The sequence below is a fragment of the Drosophila erecta genome, unplaced genomic scaffold, assembly GCF_003286155.1.
Source record: "Drosophila erecta strain 14021-0224.00,06,07 unplaced genomic scaffold, DereRS2 tig00000092-arrow-pilon, whole genome shotgun sequence".
Classification (NCBI taxonomy): Eukaryota; Metazoa; Arthropoda; class Insecta; order Diptera; family Drosophilidae; genus Drosophila; species Drosophila erecta.
The window spans coordinates 12,535,646-12,554,213 of record NW_020825207.1 but is presented as its reverse complement, the minus strand read 5'-3'; the positions used below and the strand labels follow the sequence as shown (position 1 = coordinate 12,554,213).

The 18,568-nt window shown below is 49.1% G+C and overlaps 7 protein-coding genes across 7 annotated transcripts; 3 read left to right on the top strand and 4 right to left on the bottom strand.

The window, feature by feature from the left end:
• Nucleotides 1-58: 58 nt before the first annotated feature.
• On the bottom strand, nt 59-971 carry LOC6547619 (DNA replication inhibitor plutonium). The gene is made up of 3 exons (XM_001974847.3): nt 749-971; nt 296-700; nt 59-236 (listed from the first exon to the last, which is right to left on the bottom strand). The coding sequence occupies exons 1-3, from the start codon at nt 762-764 to the stop codon at nt 133-135; spliced, it is 525 nt and encodes a 174-aa protein (XP_001974883.1). The 5' UTR covers nt 765-971; the 3' UTR covers nt 59-132.
• A 77-nt stretch (nt 972-1,048) lies between these two features.
• On the top strand, nt 1,049-1,970 carry LOC6547620 (40S ribosomal protein S18). Its single transcript, XM_026980754.1, has 4 exons — nt 1,049-1,117; nt 1,186-1,220; nt 1,355-1,540; nt 1,601-1,970. Exons 2-4 carry the CDS (start codon nt 1,218-1,220, stop codon nt 1,868-1,870), a joined length of 459 nt encoding a protein of 152 aa, XP_026836555.1. The 5' UTR covers nt 1,049-1,117; nt 1,186-1,217; the 3' UTR covers nt 1,871-1,970.
• A 41-nt stretch (nt 1,971-2,011) lies between these two features.
• Nucleotides 2,012-7,857, top strand: LOC6547621 (retinal-specific ATP-binding cassette transporter). The gene is made up of 9 exons (XM_001974849.3): nt 2,012-2,261; nt 2,325-2,826; nt 2,875-4,017; nt 4,067-4,619; nt 4,678-5,634; nt 5,692-5,926; nt 5,986-6,171; nt 6,237-7,139; nt 7,677-7,857. Exons 1-9 carry the CDS (start codon nt 2,035-2,037, stop codon nt 7,855-7,857), a joined length of 4,887 nt encoding a protein of 1,628 aa, XP_001974885.1. The 5' UTR covers nt 2,012-2,034.
• Nucleotides 7,858-8,726: 869 nt separating this feature from the next.
• LOC6547622 (putative sodium-dependent multivitamin transporter) lies at nt 8,727-11,676 on the bottom strand. The gene is made up of 2 exons (XM_001974850.3): nt 10,345-11,676; nt 8,727-10,288 (listed from the first exon to the last, which is right to left on the bottom strand). The coding sequence occupies exons 1-2, from the start codon at nt 11,324-11,326 to the stop codon at nt 9,510-9,512; spliced, it is 1,761 nt and encodes a 586-aa protein (XP_001974886.1). The 5' UTR covers nt 11,327-11,676; the 3' UTR covers nt 8,727-9,509.
• A 26-nt stretch (nt 11,677-11,702) lies between these two features.
• On the top strand, nt 11,703-13,254 carry LOC6547623 (sister chromatid cohesion protein DCC1). Its single transcript, XM_001974851.3, has 3 exons — nt 11,703-11,847; nt 11,905-13,044; nt 13,101-13,254. Exons 1-3 carry the CDS (start codon nt 11,804-11,806, stop codon nt 13,198-13,200), a joined length of 1,284 nt encoding a protein of 427 aa, XP_001974887.3. The 5' UTR covers nt 11,703-11,803; the 3' UTR covers nt 13,201-13,254.
• On the bottom strand, nt 13,073-16,046 carry LOC6547624 (ATP-dependent RNA helicase DDX24). Its single transcript, XM_001974852.3, has 5 exons — nt 14,505-16,046; nt 14,327-14,446; nt 13,817-14,269; nt 13,576-13,759; nt 13,073-13,516 (listed from the first exon to the last, which is right to left on the bottom strand). Exons 1-5 carry the CDS (start codon nt 15,934-15,936, stop codon nt 13,258-13,260), a joined length of 2,448 nt encoding a protein of 815 aa, XP_001974888.1. The 5' UTR covers nt 15,937-16,046; the 3' UTR covers nt 13,073-13,257.
• Nucleotides 16,047-16,195: 149 nt separating this feature from the next.
• Nucleotides 16,196-18,411, bottom strand: LOC6547625 (phosphate carrier protein, mitochondrial). Its single transcript, XM_001974853.3, has 4 exons — nt 18,100-18,411; nt 17,371-17,581; nt 16,544-17,308; nt 16,196-16,478 (listed from the first exon to the last, which is right to left on the bottom strand). The coding sequence occupies exons 2-4, from the start codon at nt 17,561-17,563 to the stop codon at nt 16,312-16,314; spliced, it is 1,125 nt and encodes a 374-aa protein (XP_001974889.1). The 5' UTR covers nt 17,564-17,581; nt 18,100-18,411; the 3' UTR covers nt 16,196-16,311.
• Nucleotides 18,412-18,568: the final 157 nt, after the last annotated feature.

Genomic DNA, 18,568 nt, shown 5'->3' with positions numbered 1-18,568 from the left:
CTATCGATAGCAGCCAGCTATCGGCCTGCCAACTGTTTTGATTAACAGAGCACATATGTATGTTCACACTGTTCACAGAATATATTGAAAAAAAAACTTAAAATGTATAAATTATTATATAGTTACAATACATTAACGCAGACGATTGCTTATAAAAGTGGGTGGGGAGTGCGCATTATGCTTATTTAAACGATCTGCTGTTTTAATCATGCCACGCAGCTCTGCAACTCCCAGACCTTAAAAATATTTAATTTATTTTAATGTTATCATCAAAATAAACTTGTTTTTTACTCACCATGCACTGTTTGCGTTTCTTGCACGCCCCTCGGATCCAATTGAGTAAAGTACGCCACCAAGGCGGAATGTTTTTGCAGTGTAGCTACACAGAGAGCCGGGATCATAGAGGACAGGTTGAAATCCTTATAGGAGCGCCGTCGCAATAGCTCCTTAACCAGCGGCAAGTGGCCAGCATAAGTGGCCAGAGTGAGGGCATTTTGGCCAAAGTAGTTCATAGCAAAGACATTTGCGCCAAATTCCAGCAGCGTACGAGCGCACTCGAATCGCCCCAAATAGCAGGCTTTCAAGAGGGCAGTGTTTCCGTACATGTCCACTTCCTCGAGTTTCTGCTGCCCGCCATCGCGAGTCTTGGTGCACAGGATGCGTAGCGAAACGACATCGTCTTGTCCAACGCAGCTGAGCGCTTTAATACAAATTATTATGATCTGTGTGCACTGCTAAGTTAATTTACCATTTATTTCACCCATTCTGCAAAGCTTTTGCAACCATATAACTGTGCTCTAGGGATGCAGTGCTCTATGTGGTACTTAATGTAAGTTAGGATTAAAATGGATACTGTTCATGAATCAACATATATGGTTTATTGTTTCAGCTGTGTACAACGGACATTCCTAAGAGGCTTATTTAAGTATTTTCAATGAACAAAATGCGGGTGCCCTTTGAATTTTAAAATTCCAATTAGTGATGGACCAGAGTGCGCCTAACAGCACTCGGCTAACAGCTAACAGCACGCGGCCGGAACGTGGCAGGCATTTTTAGGCCCTTTATAACGCCTCGGGCAGCCACATAAATTCGGCCTTCTTTTCTTTTCCCGTTTCCGGTGAGTGGTGTGCTGCGCGTTTGATTTTAGCCAAAGTTTTAACAAAAATATCTCTTATTTCATTGCAGTGAGGAGTAAATACGAGAATACAAACGGCAAAATGGTGAGTTGCGCAAAAATATGTGAAATTCAGAGCAGCAAGCGAAAAATAGGAGGTTATTGCAGATACCGTTTTGTGGTGCCAAAAGTGGCGTGGCTCGTATGCAATTTATTAATGTTTTTATTTCATTTTTGCAGTCGCTCGTCATCCCAGAGAAGTTCCAGCACATCCTGCGTATCATGAATACGAACATCGACGGTAAGCGCAAGGTCGGCATCGCCATGACCGCCATCAAGGGAGTGGGTCGCCGCTACTCCAACATTGTGCTGAAGAAGGCCGATGTGGATCTTACCAAGCGCGCCGGTGAATGCACCGAGGAGGAGGTAAGTTAAGCCTGACTAATTCGCCCGAGATACAGACCAACCAACATGCCATGTTTGCAGGTCGACAAGGTGGTCACCATCATCTCAAACCCCCTGCAGTACAAGGTGCCCAACTGGTTCCTCAACAGGCAGAAGGACATCATCGATGGCAAGTACTGGCAGCTGACCTCCTCCAACTTGGACTCGAAGCTGCGTGACGATCTGGAGCGTCTGAAGAAGATCCGCTCCCACCGTGGTCTTCGTCACTACTGGGGCCTCCGTGTTCGTGGCCAGCACACCAAGACCACCGGTCGTCGTGGTCGCACTGTGGGTGTGTCCAAGAAGAAGTAAGCTGCTACGTTCCCTGTCGGATTTCCGATTCGTCTTGAATTTTCACATCAACCACAAAATAAAAGAAAACACGGAAGCCGGAACGTTTTAGTGCGGAGTATACGTGAAGTTTGTTATATTTCTAATGTGTCTACGTGTGTTGGCGTCAACAAAATTGTACAAATATGTCCAGTGGGCATTCGCCCGTGAAGCCCCAGAGCAGCATATGCCTGTTGTGGCTGCTCATCTCCAAGACGGCGCGGTTCCAGATCGCCAATACGCTCACCAACGCGATCATCATTGTGGGGCCCATCGTAGTCTTCCTCGTCTATGCTGCGACGGCTTTGTTCCATGAGCCGCAAGGGGAGACGTCGGTAAAGTACCCGCCCGTCAACATCACAACCAATGTGCCGTATGTATGTGCCGACTGCCACAATAATCCAGGCCACCCTGACACACACAACCAATGAACCAGGTACATTTTCTACTCGCCTAAGAATCCAGTCTTAGCGGGTGTCATCGAGGATGTGGTACACGACTTGAAGGCCTTGGGTAGCCAGGCTTTTACCAGCGCCTCTGAACTGAGTATAGCGCTGACGGAATTGGATACTTATGGCTGTGTGGGCATTGAGTTTGACGACGGCTTCAGCGACATAAAAGTACTTCCGAATAATGTCACAGTGCGCTTGCGTTTTCCGCTTCACCTGCGCAACGATCCCAAGATGATTTGGGACAACAGTTCGGTCTTCAAGCACTCCAATATGGACGTTGATTACTATCGGGTCGAGGGATTTTTAGTTGTGCAAGCCAAGCTCAGCAAGGCGTTGATCAGGGCCAAAAACGAAGCCGCCTTAATACCCGAAGTAATTCTGCAGCACTATCCAGATGTCGAGAAAGCCGACGGTTTGGATAACACGGTGGCCTTGGGCGGCGTTCTCTTCCTGCCCGTCACCATATCCGCCGCATATCTTGCCCAAGTATGCAAGTATATTCCTTATATGATGGTAGCTTAATGGTATTTTTAGATGATTGTGTTGGAGAGGCGCGACCATATCAGGGACATGCTGCAACTTATGGGCGTGCGGGCATGGATATACTGGCTGTCCTGGTTTCTGGTGGCTTTCTTGCTCCTGTCCATACCCACCGTATTTATGGTTCTCCTGCTGAGGTGGCGCTACTTTTCGCTGAGTGATTCGTCTCTGCTGCTCTTCTTTCTGCTGGTCTACAACTTGGAGGTCCTGACTTCGGCCTTCATGATATCGTCCTTCTTCTCGGACACGGTCGGTGTGCAAGTGGCCATAGTGATCGTGCACCTAGTTGGCTGCCTGCCATGGCGCCTATTGCTCATGGGCTACATTCCCACTTTACCGCGCGCCATATTCGTCTGCCTTTTCCTGAACAGCTCGTTGGCCATGGGACTGCAACAGTTCATTAAGAGCGAGAACCTTCGCTTGGGCATGCACTGGAAATATATGTTTGAGCGCACCGATTGGAATGAATTTGTGCAGCTGGGCCCCATCCTGATCCTCATGCTGTTTGGCTGCCTGTTCCGCCTACTTATCCTAGTTTATATGGAACAGCTGAAGAGTTATCGGAACAGAAAGTGGTATTTTCCGGTGCAGCCTTCCTTCTGGTGTCAGGGGAATGGTCGCCATCGATCCAGTGACTCGGATGTCGAACGGCAGGAAACGGGAATCAGAGGGCATCCACTGATTGTACGGGCCAGAAACATTGAAAAGGTCTTCAACGAACGGGTTGCAGTTAAAGAGCTCAATCTAAACTTCTACCAAGACGAGATCACCGTGTTTCTGGGCCACAACGATTCGGGAAAGTCAACAATCTTCATGCTCCTGGCCGGTTTCTTAAAGCCCACCGCCGGCGAAATCACCATCAATGGATATGACCTGACCACCGAGCAGAGAAAAGCGCGCCGATCCATGTGCTTTTGCCCGCAGCACAATGTGCAGTTCGGGAAGGTTACGGCACGATGGCACCTCCAGTTCTACTGCCGCCTGAAGGGGCTGAGCCAACAGGAGGCCTCTGCCGAGACGGACAAGTATCTGGAGATCGGTCACTTGCAGGACTTTGCCAACACTAAGGTGAAGGATCTGCCTAGCGGTATCAAGCGAATGCTCATGCTGTGCTGCACTCTGTGCGGAAACTCCAAGGTACTACGCCTATCTATTTGGCTCCTAGTCTAAATTTCCTGCCTTGCAGATACTTCTTTTGGACGAGCCCGGCACCAGCATGGATCCTCCGATGCGCAGCAACATGTGGGACCTACTGCGGCGGGAACGCAAGGGTCGCTGCATCATCATGGCCACGCACAACATGCACGAGGCCGAGGTGGTTGCAGATGAAATTGTGGTCTTGTGCGATGCCCAGGTGATCGGATACGGCACCACGGGCTTTCTCACCCAGGTCGCGGACACGGGCTCATCTTACCTACTGATCTGCACCAAGATGGATACATGCTGGGTGGCGGAGGTGACGCACTTTCTGCAGACCCGTTTTCCGGACATCAGGCTGCAAAACGAGTTCGGCATTTACGTGACTTACGAGCTGCCCACCAAGCATGTGCAGCGATATTCGGGCTTGTTTCTGGAGCTGGAGGAGGCATTGAACGAACTGAATCTGCTAGAGATCAGTGTGTGTGCCCCCACACTGGGAAGTGTGTTTCTGCGAATGGGAGAGGAAATGAGGCAGTCCTGGAATCGAATTAGCTCCTTTGACTTCCAGTCCGGTCCGTCGCCCATGGCGTCCCTGCTCAGTAAGTGGAGTATGTACATATGTTCGAGCATCTTTATAAGCACAAAAACGATATCCAGATCTCCTGCCCACCTTCGATGTGCGCGAGGACGATGGACGTGTAAAATGCTGCAATCAGTTTCGGGCTATCATAGAGAAGAAGTGCCTGTTTATGAGCCGCCACCGTGTGTTATACTGCATAATCATCGCGACGCCAATCATCATCTGCCTGCTCATCCAATCCTTTGCCTCCTTCATGTTCTTCGTCGACCATCATCTGTCCGAGCTGCTGGTCACGAATTTGAGCATCTACCCCAAGGCGGTGTTTGTGATCGACTCCCCGGCCGACGACGATAGGTTCGCACGACGCTACATGGAGAATGTCATCAGGCAACGAGGTTCAGTGCGGAAAACGAGGGGAACTCCTCTCGACGACTATCTGCTGGCAGAGATGCAGTCGGACCTCGTAAAGGTGCAGCATTCCTTTTTGGCCGGCGTCACCTTCGACAGCAACGCAAATTCGATCGTCGCCTGGTCGAACAATAAGCTCAAACACGGCTCACCACTCTCGTTAGGATTGGTGTACGCGGCCATTGGGCAGGAGCTGGCCCGACTGGATATCCGGATTGTGAACAAACCGTACCAGGATACGTATAAGCAAGCATTGCACGGGCTGATCTACGTCAGCTCCATTGAGTTCGCCGTGCTCGTGTTCCACTACCTTGTCGTGGGCACCGTAATCTTTGCGGTTTTGCCGATCCTCGAGCGCCAGAGCTGCGTGCAGCACCAGCAATTCGGCAGCGGGATGTACAGGAGCACCTACTGGCTGTCGCATCTGTTTTGGGACTATTGCTTATTCATCGCAATGATCTGGTCGGTGATCGTGACCGCCGGTTTTGCCTTGGAATCGGTATTGCCCATTGCACTCCTTTTGCTTGCCTTCGGGTTCTCCGCCATTTCATTCACCTATCTGATGAGCCTGATGTCCAAAGATTTCGGCAAAGTGTTCAGTATTATACTGTACATTAACATGATAGGTAATTCGGACTTCACTGAATTCTTTTTTGGATACTGTAACGAAACTTTACTTTCAGGTGTTCTGGCCTTTTTCATCCACCCCCAGACTCCGCAAACTCGGTACGCTGTTATTGAGTCCGTGCTTCTGGTCCATCCACATTATGCATTATGTTGCGGAGCGTATGAGGTGATACATAGTCATACGGTATACGTGAAGCAGAAGCAGCTTTGCTACCTCCTCATCAGCGGAGTGGTATATTTGATTCTTGTCGTGTTCGCGTGGATTCCGCGCCTACTAAACTATGTCTTCAAGTTATGCCGAGATCGATTGTGCTTACCGTTTATGCTAACCGATTGCCAATTGCTCTTAGGTCCATTAAAAACGAAAAAATATACCCAAGCTACGAAGATGAGGATAAGGAAGTTACCAAAATCCGGCGGAGATTAACCTACCTGACCACCACGCATTACTCCTACTTTCCTCTGATCCTGAAGAACGTATCCAAACGCTTTGGCAGCTTTGTGGCAGTACGGTCCCTAACATTGGATCTTAATCCGTGAGTGAAAGATCAATTCGTATAATTGAATATTGAAGGTAAAGCTAGTAAGCACATCTTTCCAGTTTCGAGTGCGTTGGTTTGCTGGGAAGGAATGGGGCTGGCAAGTCTAGCACCTTCCGAATGATCGTGGGCATGGAGTCGATCACGGTGGGCAGCATTCACATCAAGGGCTACAGCATCAAGACTCAGCCAAAGAATGCCTTGCGACACATGGGCTTCTGTCCGCGGGAAACGATGCTCTCGTCGTTTATGACTGGCCAGGATGCGCTGCGCTTCAGTTGCTTGATCAACGGCATTCGAAAGGAGTACATCAAAAGCTTGGTGGAGTCATTGGCCGAGTGCTTTGAACTCGTGCCCCACATGAACAAGCGTATCAGCACATACAGCAACGGGACAAAGCGGAAGCTAATGATTGCCATGGCCACCCTGGCGCCATCGCTTATGTGCCTGGACGAGCCCACCGCCGGCGTAGACATGCATGCCAAGTACGAGATTTGGAGGATTTTGGATGGTATCCGCCAAGGTGGTCGCAGCATTCTGATCACCACGCACAACTTGGAGGAGTGCGAGTTTCTGTGCACCAATGCGGGCATCATGGACCGTGGCTCCCTGCTCTGCTACGGAAGTTTGTCGCGGCTGAAGCTCCGCTTCAATATGGGCATTTTCGTCAAAGTGAAGATGGGCACCAACGCAGAAATGGACGATGAGAGGGACACTTGGAATCAGATCGCCATGATGCCCCCGAAAGATAGTAGAATGGGCAGCCAGGTTGGCGCTCGCCGCTTCTTGTTGGCGCACTTACATAGACACAACAAGCCTTCAGTAGCAGCGGTCAAGAAGTCGAGGCGCATCACACCACAGCCAGGCTCCACAAATTCGGAATTAAACATGCGCCAGGACTACGAGGCATTGTTGCAGAGATTGGAGGAAGTCTTCTCAAAAGACCATCCATATAGCACCGTCAGGTATGCTAAGTCCAAATCAAATATCGATCATATCTATCATATGATATGATTTGTTTCACAAAATCCATATGCTAAGAAGTTATTTGCTTAGATTACATTTAGTATTCGTATCGTATGAGTAATTTCGAATGAGCTTTTGCCTTTAACTTAAGAACTACTTGGGGAAGAAGGCATCTAGGGAATCTTTCATCTTATTTGGGTCACGATCATTGCTAATTAACAATATTGACCACTCGCAGCAGCAGATTGAAATTTTCAATACACGTGCACATAAATTTATCTACATAAACATTTGTTGCTCACTTTGGAAATGAACTGCGGTTTATTTACCATATTGTACATAGTTTTAGGTTATCGCGCACCCTGGCACAGAAATAAAATAATCTTGTTTATGTTGTACTTACAGAAGTCAAGCTTGATTAGGTGAAAGTTATTATTATAGCTGCACAGCATCTTAGTTATATTTTGTAATTTTTTCAATGAGCTGAGAGGGAAGTTGAAGTAATAGCTTAGTAATATCCAACTCTGCTCCCCCAGCGAGAAGTACTCCTACCGAGGAATGATCACCTTCTGCATTCCGAAAGGGCAGATCAAGTGGTCCGAGATCTTCGCCTACATGGAGAACTTAAAGGAGCAAATGCAGATATTGTACTACTCGGTCAGCCATACAACTTTTCAGGATGTGTTCATGGAGTTTGTCAGGAAGCACAATCAATAGATCAATAAATCACACAAATGAGTGCCAATCGGCCGAGTTGCGAAACCCCTTATCGCATCAATGGAACTATCTGTGAAAGCTTTAGCTTCCAAATGCTAACAAATCGCCCAAATCATCAGTTGGCGTTGCAAAAAGAGGCTAAATAATCATTAATCGGCGTATTCTGCAATTTGATACTCTTCCTTGTGAATATGTACGTATATATTTTATGACCTTGCTATTGAATACATGCAAATACCTTAAGGTTCTCGTTGGTAAATACAAATATGTTTAAAAATAGGTAATCGCACACCAAGGGTAAACAAGAATCGGCTATGCTCAAACCATAATATCCATCGCTTTGGTTTCTTCTTTCGTCGGAACATTAGCCAAAAATGTGTGTCATGCGAGTCTCTGTTGGTACTTTGAACTCCCAATCCCAATCCAATCGAAAACTTTCCACACTCCCGACGAGCGTGGACAACAACTATTAATGATCTTTCGACAAATCTATCAATTGGCGTTTATTTACAGGCAAACCCATCCACATGCTGACCCATGGCTCCTCCAATTTTAAGCAATTTGCTGTCTCCGACCCACATTTAGACTTTGTTCCCGCATGGCGCAATATTGGCATGTCAATTGGCAAAGGTAAGCGCTTGAAAGTTATGGCATTCGTTCCGAAATAGATTCCTCATTGAGTAAGCAATGTTGGGAGAGCCACGCATAACCTTGGTAGCTGATAGCGCACGAATTTGCTTATCGGAGGTAGTATTCCACAAATCGTGATTTCTGAGAACACATATGTATGAGCCACCCAAAGTAATTATTAAAATCCCAGCTGCAGCTGGATTACAGGTCTCATGTTTCCGCAGCAAAAAAGCAATCACATTTTGTAGAACAGATTTTTGTAATGATCAGCAGTTTGGTTTTACAAATACACATAACTTTCACTGCTTAGAGTTATTAGTTGATTGCGCCACGACACGAGTATATAATTAGTCTATGTATATTTGTGTACATTTAGAGGTATAGGTATATAAGTAAACAGAATTCACAATGTGGCGCAATGTAATGCTTTAAGAGCCATATAGTAACTATTTATAGGCGGTGCTCACTGTATTGTATATTAAAAACCCAAACTTCGAGCTGCATGCATACTATGGTATCTATAAAAATATCGAGTAACTAGGAGGTATGAACATAAATATCCCAATTAAATGAGGAGTATAACTAAATCAATAATTTATGTGAGGCATTGTGGCTGCCAATGCTCAGCATGGGAAAGTAGTCGGCCAACACGCTCTTAGGCTCCAAAGTTATTATTGTCGCTCTGTAAAAGTTTATTGAGGTAGTATCCTACTTTTTATATGGTATTGTAAAAAACATTTGACTATTCTTAAGAGGCCTCTTAATGATCTGCTTGTGAACATTTGCAACACGGTTAATAACTACTAATTATCGTTGTTTGTGTGTATATGGAAGACTCTGTTTTGGTCGTTCTGTTTGCAAGTTTTGTTCACACAGGTATACAAAAAGGTCACATAGTTATGCACTTTTAGGTACGACATCCGTAACAAGACTAAGCAAATACCGCGTGTGTGTATAGCCGACGCCTCCTGGAAATTCTTTTATCTATATATATAAACTACACTAAATCTAAGCCGGCGGAACTACTGCTCAGTTAGCTTGGTGAGCGTTTCGTCCTGGGCAGTTTGGTTTTGTTCTTCCTGGCGTCGCCAGCGACGAGACAGCATGGGTGCGAAGAGGTCATAGTCCAGTTGATTCTGAGACTTGTCCAAATAGATTTCCGCGTTCTCTGCCTTTCCAAAGTGTGCCAGCACAATGCTGCTGCCATAGCCCACGACCACGGCGATTAGAAAGCCGATCACGCTCAGCCACAGGTAGGAAATTCGATATAACCAGAAGTAGTCCGGTTCGATGACCACCCCACTGCTCTTTGCGCTGAGCTGGATGGCGTGCGCCATTACAGAAGTGGCATTCTCACAGCCCGCTGTGCTGAACTCCAAGGTAACTGGCCTTGGTTTGGGTCCGCCGAATCCCATCCAGAAGGAAACTATTAGAGAAACGAGGAATCCAAGCAGCACGCCCCTTTGGTTGCTGCGTGTGGTGCAGACTCCAAGGGTGAAAATGGCCAGCAAAGGACCGCCTACCACGCCGAAAATGGTAAGCGAGGCCTGGAGTACTCCGCCCATGGAGCCAGCCACGAAAGCCAACCCGATGCAAAGCAGACCAAATATGCACGCCACAATCTTGGTGGGCAACGTGGACTTGGAGTCAATTAGTGTCCGTTTAAATATCGCCTTGTACAAGGGTTTCAAGTAATCCTCCAGCGTTACGGCCGAGAGAGAGGTAACTGCCGACGAAATCGTCGAAAGACTGGCGGAGAATATTCCGGACACGAACAGACCGCACAGTCCAGGATATTGACCTGCCAAAAATGAAATCAAATAATAGAAACCCTTATTGGATGTGTTTCAAACTTACCCATAGTATCAAGTGCGAAAAGGGGCATCACCTGATCCCGCTTTTCGATGCGTCCCTTTAGCACTGGATCGCAATCTCGATAATAGTAGAATATAGCCAAGCCACTGAAAATGGTGCTGAAACTGAGCATTCCTAGAATGGGCAAGTTCCACCACAGCGCTGACTGCGCGCTCTTCAAATTGCGGACACTCAAAAGTCGCTGCACTTGTGTTTGATTAACTCCATACAAAGAGAGGTAAGTGACCATGCCGCCAATTATAAGTGACCACCAGGTATGCCTTACGGTGGGATCCAATGAAAACTCAAGGAAGTTGACGCGTCCTCGCTCCACAGCCACCTCCCAGATGGCCGCGAATCCGCCAGCTTTAATGGCCGAAACGGCGATCACGGCGTAGATGGCGGCAAACATAAGGAAGGACTGAAACACATCCGTGATGAGCACTGCCTTCAGGCCGCCAAGTGTCGAATAGAAGGTGCAGACCAGTCCAATGACCACGATGGCCATTGACCGATGAATGCCGGTTACAGCTTCTAAAGCGAGCGCTGGTGCATAGAGGGCAATGCCCATGTAAAGCACCATTTGCACAGTGAAGGCCAGGGAGGCGGACAGGCGCGTGGCCTGACCGAAGCGCCGCTCCAGGTACTCGTACACACTGGTCGTCCGCATCCTGTAGAAAACGGGAAGGAAGAAGTAGGCGGCGATGGGCGTGCTCAGCACATAGGCAATGTTGATCACACAGAACATGGTGCCGAATTCGTAGGACTCGTTGGAGACGCCCATCAGTGAAATGGCGGACATGAAGCTGGCCATCAGGCTGAAGGAGACCGGAAAGGTCGTCATACTCTGGTCCGCCATCAGGTACTCCTGCGTGGTTCTTTGCTTGCCGCCCGTATACCGGTAGTAGATGCCAATCAGAGCCGACACAACCAGGATGCTGATCAGCACAGCCGTATCCCAGGCGTCGAACGTTCCCACGGGCATGTTGTTGCTTGGATTCGGATTCCGCTTGGATTATTCGGCCGCTTATCACTTATCACAGAACTGGTAGGTCGACGTTCGTCACGGGCCCGAATTGATTTTTCCACAAACGTCACCACCAGCGGCGATTGGACGCTCCGCTTGCCCAGCAATGACCTTCGGCGCAGTCAACGCTTTCCACACTGCGTCCAAGTGCACGGCGAACGGGAAAAAAACAAGACGCGTGCTCGCGAAATTAATGCGCAAAAGAGGAAACGTTCTCGCCGAAGCTTCGACCGTTAAATAACTGATCAGCTGCGCGGTCAGTGTGGCCTTGCAGGGTGTGGGGCATAATGCTGCCGTGTTTCGCCAACGCAGTAAGCTAGCATGCTTAAAGCCAGCTGAATACCCTCAACGGAATCAAAATCGCTGTGAATTGGTCTCACTACTTTTTCCCGCTCACTTTTTTGGTCAATTAATTTTTGTTTACATGCAGCAAACATGGACATGGAGTCCATGGAGGTTGATGAGAATGCTTCCCAGCTGTGAGTGCCATCGCAAAGGCGGTTTTAACACTCTAATGAAACCCAACCACCCGCTAGCTACGTTCGCACGCCGGAGGATGTGAAGGCCATTGTGAAGCACGCCAAACTGGACGAGCGCCAGTTGACCCAACTCACCCAGGCCCTGTACTTTCCGTCGGCGGACGTGGATTCTGACAATCTGCGCCTTCTGGAGCTGGACGGGCACATGCTGGGACAAATCCGCGACGGCCAGACGCTGTATTTCAAGGGTGGCCAGAACGAGAAACTGGTGCTGTGCACCGATGAGCGAACCTACGACGTGAAGGGAGCGGAAATCTCCAACAGCCTGTTGCTGGTGCCGGACCTCAAGTTTGCCGCCGCTACCAGCACCTCTCCGCTGAAAAGTCCGCGCACTGGCAACGCCAATACCTCCCTAGAGCGCAGCCTCAACGACAGTGCGGAGGATGAACTGGAAGTGCCTAGGACTCTGGAGCAGCGGCCGGTGCTCAAGGTGTTCCACGAGTACTTCGAGTGCCGCGAGATCAAACCGCGCTTTCGCAAGCTGGGCGAACTGCTGCAGCTAACTCGATATTCTGGGCCGGAGAACGAGTTCTGCATCGAGCAAAAGCTGCTCTTCACCTTTTCTCAGCTCCTGGACACGGTGCAATGCAGTCGGGGTCAGTTCCTGGAGGGATTGAACCACTATCGCGCCATGGAGTTGGACGGGCGAATGCGCGTGATGGAATACGAGTACGAATATCGCATTATTAACATTATGCTGGGATTGATAAGTGAAAACTCCTGGGCTTTGGACGAAGTGGAAAGGGAGGAAACCATCAGCGCCCTGAAGGGCATAGCACCAGAGGAGGTAGTGACTGGGCTTTTTGACATCTATACCACGCCAAGCGAACGTAGCCCGGGAAAGTTTGAGTACCAGGAGTCGATGGTCTCCCGAATTGTGGCACAGAACATTCTTCAGCCGGGCTTGCGATTCCGCAATGAGGAGTTCATGCGCACCTGGCAGGAGGCGCTACCCGAGGGCATGTCCTGCGACTTGAAGTACCTACGTGGTCTGGGCATTTGCGACAAGGAGGGCGCTCAGCCCTGCATCCGCTCGCTGGCAGAGGAGCTACTGCCCACCAATATTAACGATCGCATGCGGGCCCTATTCAAGACTAAGCAGAGATGGACAATGGAGGAAATGGAACCCTACATAGAGTAAGTAATTCTAACACATGCCAAGAAGTTGTTTTGATTTTCGGTTTTATATCCAGGTGCTTTACCACCCCGAATTTGTCCGTTTCCACATTGCTGGCCAAGCACGCTCGCTCATTGACAGACGGAGGTGTGCGATACTTTGTTGCCAAGCATTGATACAAAGATACAGAGCTTTAGCCTTTTTCTTATTCAATAAAACAGCTTTAAGTTAGTTTACGCCTTCCGTTTTCGTTTGTTGCGGTCTTTTTTGGCCTGCTTCTGGTCTTCTATGGCCGCCTTCATGGTCTCCACGGCACTCTGCGTGTGACTCGTGGCTAATTGGGCCGCCTCGCTGTTAGGGTACTTGAAGCTGAAGCCCCTGGGGAAGATGGGCTGTGCCAGGAGGGCATGAAGCTGGGCTCTGACTGTCTCCACGCGCAGCCGATTGCGACGGCGCTCTATCACGAATGGGTCCTCATCCTGGTCGCTGCCACTGCAATAGCAATATAGCTTTAGACTTCATTTGGGTGAGGCCTGGGTCAGAGCACTTACGATGCGTCATTGTAGCCATCAATGATCATGTCCATTTCCTCGGCGTGCTTCTTCATCCAGCCGCGCTCACTCTGCACGCGCTTTAGCTTCAGTTCTTCCTTGTCCAGATCGCGCGCCAGATTCACACGCTCGCGCACAGCTCCCAGAAAACGCTCCGAGATAGGAAAAAGCGGCAGATCCTCAGCTGAGAAGTAAGCCCATATGTATAACATCTTTCATGTAAAATGGCTGTTTCACTCACTTCTCTCCAACGTTTTGTACAGCTTAACATAGCTCTTGACCTCTCCCGGCTCCATAAACATGACTGTTATGCCATGCTTATTCGCTCGTGCTGTGCGGCCCGATCTGTGTACGTAGTTCTCACTGGTGCGCGGCACTTGGTAGTGGATCACATGCTCCACATTTGGTATGTCTAGACCACGAGCAGCCACATCAGTGGCTATCAGCAAACCCGTGGGACTGTCACGGAATCGCTCCAGGTTCTTCAGACGCTGCTTCTGGATCATGTTGGCATGCAGGGGCAGGGGATTGCAGTCCAGCAGGCCGAATAGTGTGGCAAGTCGTTTGACGCAGTCGATGGAATTGCAAAAAACAATGGTGCGGCCTGGGTGGCGCTGAATGAAGTAGTAAAGATGGTAGTCCTTATGATCGATGGGGCACAGCAGGCGGCTCTCGGTCAATGTTTGTGCGGTTTCTGCAGATGAGCCCTATAAATCTGGTCTTTTGTCCATGATTAGCTTTGAATACTTACGCTGGGAGCTGGTTATATCCACAATCTTCGGTTGGGAGATGCCCAACTCCTCAATAAGACTTTCAATTTTCTGATCCACTGTCTGTTTCACAAACTTCGGCCGCTTACCCACATTTCGCTCTAAACGTAAAGAAGTTCTTGTTAGTTTTGGAAATCAAGAAAGAGCCAAGTAACTTACTTTGCATGTGATCGGGAAGATCGTGAACCAACGTCAGAGTGGCCGAGTAAACGAAATTTTGGCGCTGATGCTTTTTCTGCTCGTCCGAATTGAGAACCTTGAGCAGACTGCGCAGCTCCTCGAAGTGTCCCTTCTCCACCATGCGATCCGTTTCGTCGATGACCAGAAAACTGACATCCTCGATCTTGCCCAGATGTCGATTACCTTGGGCGTAGAGTTCCCAGAGGCGACCAGGTGTGGCCACCACGATGTCCGGACACTGGCGCAGTACTCGCTCTTGTTTCGCAACTGCTAGACCTCCGAAGATGGCTGCCACTCGAATGCCCGTATACTTGGCAGCAGCCACCAGGTGATTCTTAACCTGCACGGCCAACTCCCTGGTGGGTGTGAGAACCAGACCGTACAGGGGTGTCTGCATGCGCTGGGCATGCTCCTCGGCATCACTCTCCTCATCACTGGCACCGGAAACATGATCCAGTTCCTCCGGCGGAGGCGTTAGCTCGTGCTCATCTGCCGCTGGCTCCGGCTGCTGCCCCTTCACCTTGGGCGCCTTGCGTATGCCAGAACGAATATTCCGTTGCTTTAGCTCCATGATTCCGGCAAGCATGGGTATGCCAAAGGCCAGGGTCTTACCGCTGCCCGTTTCCGCTGCTCCAAGGATGTCCTTTTTGCCGTGGATGGCAGCCGGCAGAGTCAGTGCCTGAATTTGAGTGGGCGCCTTGAAGCCTTGCTCGCCGAGGGCACGCAGAATGGATGCGGGAACACCCAGGCCGTTCCAGGCGGATACATCTTCGCCTTCGCCCGTGGAGATTGGCACTAATTCAGGTGCTTCTTCGTCGCTGGAGTCCTGCTGGTCTGCCGAATCTTCCGCCTTGGCCACTTCTTCTTCAGTGTCTGATGGTGGTGGCCTGAGTAGCGCAAAGCGATCTGCCGCGTGTTCATCACTGGAATCCTCACTGTGGTCGTTTTCCTTTTCCTCTCCCTTTGACTTCTTTTGTTTACGCAGCTCCTTTCGCTTTTCCCGTTTCTCCTTAAGTTTTTGCATTTTTTGCGCATGACGCTCGGCCAGACGGGCTTTTCTACTGCTCCTGGCAGCGACTGCCACTTCATCCTCGCTCTCGGATTCGCTGGAACTCTCGCTGGATTCTTCCTCGCCGCCCTTCGATACCTTCCGCTTCTTGCTCTTCGTCTTGCGCTCTCTGTCTGGATTCCGGGACGTAGTCCTCTTCTGCGAGGACTTCACCAGCGATGCATCGTAGTCCTTGAGCACCTCCAGACCAATTAATCCCTCGTAGCCGCCACAATCGTCGGATATCACGTGGCCCTTGATTTTCACCTTTTGCCAGTTCTCCGCCTTCGCAAGTGCAGGCTCCTTGGCCGCGCCTTTTAGTAGTTTTGGTGGCTTCGCTGTTTTCTGCTTATTCTGAACCATTATTCAATGTTTTTACTTAATAGAAGTTTAATAAACATGCAGTTAAAAAAACCGCGTGTTGAATGCTGCTTCTTCTTCCCGCTGTTTGTTGACATTGGACAGGGCTGTTATGCACAGCTGTTCGGTGTCGAACTAAAAGTGCTAAAATAGTGTTGGAAAATGAGGTAAATGTTGGATCTTGAGTCTGGCGGCTATTTTGAATATTAATTATATTTTTTATATTCTTTATATTTTTGTTACCCCTTGATATTAATAGTGCTTAATTTGTGTGTGGTTTTATTTACTGGGTGGTTTATCTATACAAATCAAGTTTAATTCGATTAACATTCTGCTCGCTCTAAATTTAAAAACAGTTAGCTTATACGAGTATTTGGTTTACTGCTCGCCAGTCACGCCCAGCTTCTTCTTCAGGGACTCGGGCATTTCTGGTGGTGGTGGGCGTGGCATGCGCAGGAACACCTTGACGGCATCGTAGATGAACCACTGGGCGGCGGTCAATGTGCCGATCATCACGATCCTGGGCACCAAACCGCCCCACAATCCTGAAATAGGAAAAACGTGATAGTTTCAGATGCTGGTGGAGATCCTCAAATATGCCAGTACTCACCAGACCAACCCAGCTGCTTGGCCACATCCAGGGCGGAGGCACCCTTGGCCTGGTTCAGCTTGGACACCACTGTGTCCGCCGGATGCGAGACGATGGCGCAGAATACACCGGCAATGTAGCCGGCGGCGAAGGTCACCACCAACTGCTCACCCTTGGTGCAATCGGCACGCGGCTTGGGCACCACGTACTTGTACAGCAGCTCCAGCGTCCGCTCGAAGCAGGCGAACTTCATCATGGTGTAGGGGATCTGGCGCATCCACAGCGGCACCAGGCCCTTGTAGAAGGCGGCCACGCCCTCCTGGGCCGTCATCTTGGGCAGAGCCTCGCGCAATGTCTTGGCGAATCCGGGCGTGGTCTGGATCTTGACCTTGGCCGCCTCCATGGGCGCCAGGGCGATGTCGGCGAAGAACTCGGCGGAGGCCGAGGCGGCCAGATAGAGTCCGGTTCTGTAGAGGAATGCGTTCTCCTCGCCAATAGCATCACCGTACACCTTCTTGAAGACCTCGTACAGGCCGAACTTGCACAGACCCTGCATCGAGTAGCCGATGAAGGTGGGTGCCCATCCCTTGGCCAGTCCGCGGACGCCCTCCTCCGCCAAGCTGATGCGGAAACCGGTGAACACGCTCTTGTACTTGGCCGGGTCCACCTGCAGGCGGCACTTGACCAAATCCAAGGGCACCACCATGGTGTGTGTGGAGCCGCACGAGATGATGCCGCCCAGGCCGCACAGCAGGAAGTAGTGGTTCGAGCCGAATTCGCAGGAATCTGCACAAGATTAATAATAATTTTATCCAACTCATGGATCCAGGAGGAGTATGTCCACTTACCACCCTCGGCAACAGCAGCGGCAGCGATGTTGTGGTTTGGAGTCAGCTGGCGAGGAGCAACATCCCTGAGCGTGGGGGTCACCACTGCGGAGGATGAGGGGGCAGAAGTGGGCGGAGCGGCCTGGCAGTTGACGCTGGTGAATGGCGACTTGAACGTTGAGTTCTGCGCGGCATCGATCAGGGACTTGAACATGGTGCCTTAAAGAAGTGCCTAGGAAAAGGGATCAATGGTTTAAGGTTAAGGTCATGATGTAACAAAATGAACTCCAAGTAGTGCCACCTATACTAAGTACTCAATTGTCTACTAGAATGGTTTTTAAATCTATATATTAATGTTTATATACAATTTTTAAGTAGAAAGAAATACAGTTCTTCCAGCCAAAAAGATTATTCAGTTATGTCAACAACATTGCTTCCCTGTTATCTTTATTATTTAACTATTTAATACTAATATTTGATGATAAGCATTATCAATAATATATTCAATCCGAAATCACTTTGGTAGGACAGAATTTCTTTTTTCTTTTTTAACGTGTTATTTTTAGATCGGGAATCTATAGATGCATTATTTTTTACATAACTATTGTTTTTTCCCATTCGCCAAACACTTTTTATGCATTGCGTAATGTTTCCGTCTGGGTACGTATTGGATCACTTTTTACGTATATATTTCTAAAATGTTCAAAAACCGAACGGTGCTCAAAACACCGAACAAACTGAAACACTCACTTCAAAGTGCGGGGTATCGAAGGAGGTGGAGTGCAGATAGGGCCGAAATATAGTTGAAGTATAGAGTCGTTGTTGGGCTGAAATGTGGGCACCCAAAACAACGTTCGTCGTGCGCCAGACCAGAAAACCAAATGCAGTGGCTGCAATGGAATAGTGAGAGCTAGCAGCTTCTGTTCAGGGTTGTCAGCCGAGTGCGAAGCCAACCGGTTGATAACGGTTCGAAACGGTTGGGTATCGGGTAAAAAATTACATCACAAACGCACAGCTAAACGGCATGAAGAGACTGCCTTTAGCAAAGCTTTGAATATATTGGCTCCATAGGGCACCTGACAACCCACGAATAGAGATTGTTATTTATAAATTGGCAATACTTGCCCATTGAGCAGCGTCTGGTTTGAGTATAACATGTATAGGTGTAAAAATAATTTCATTAACGTACGGCCAGCTGATCGGAGGACGAGAAATTGGC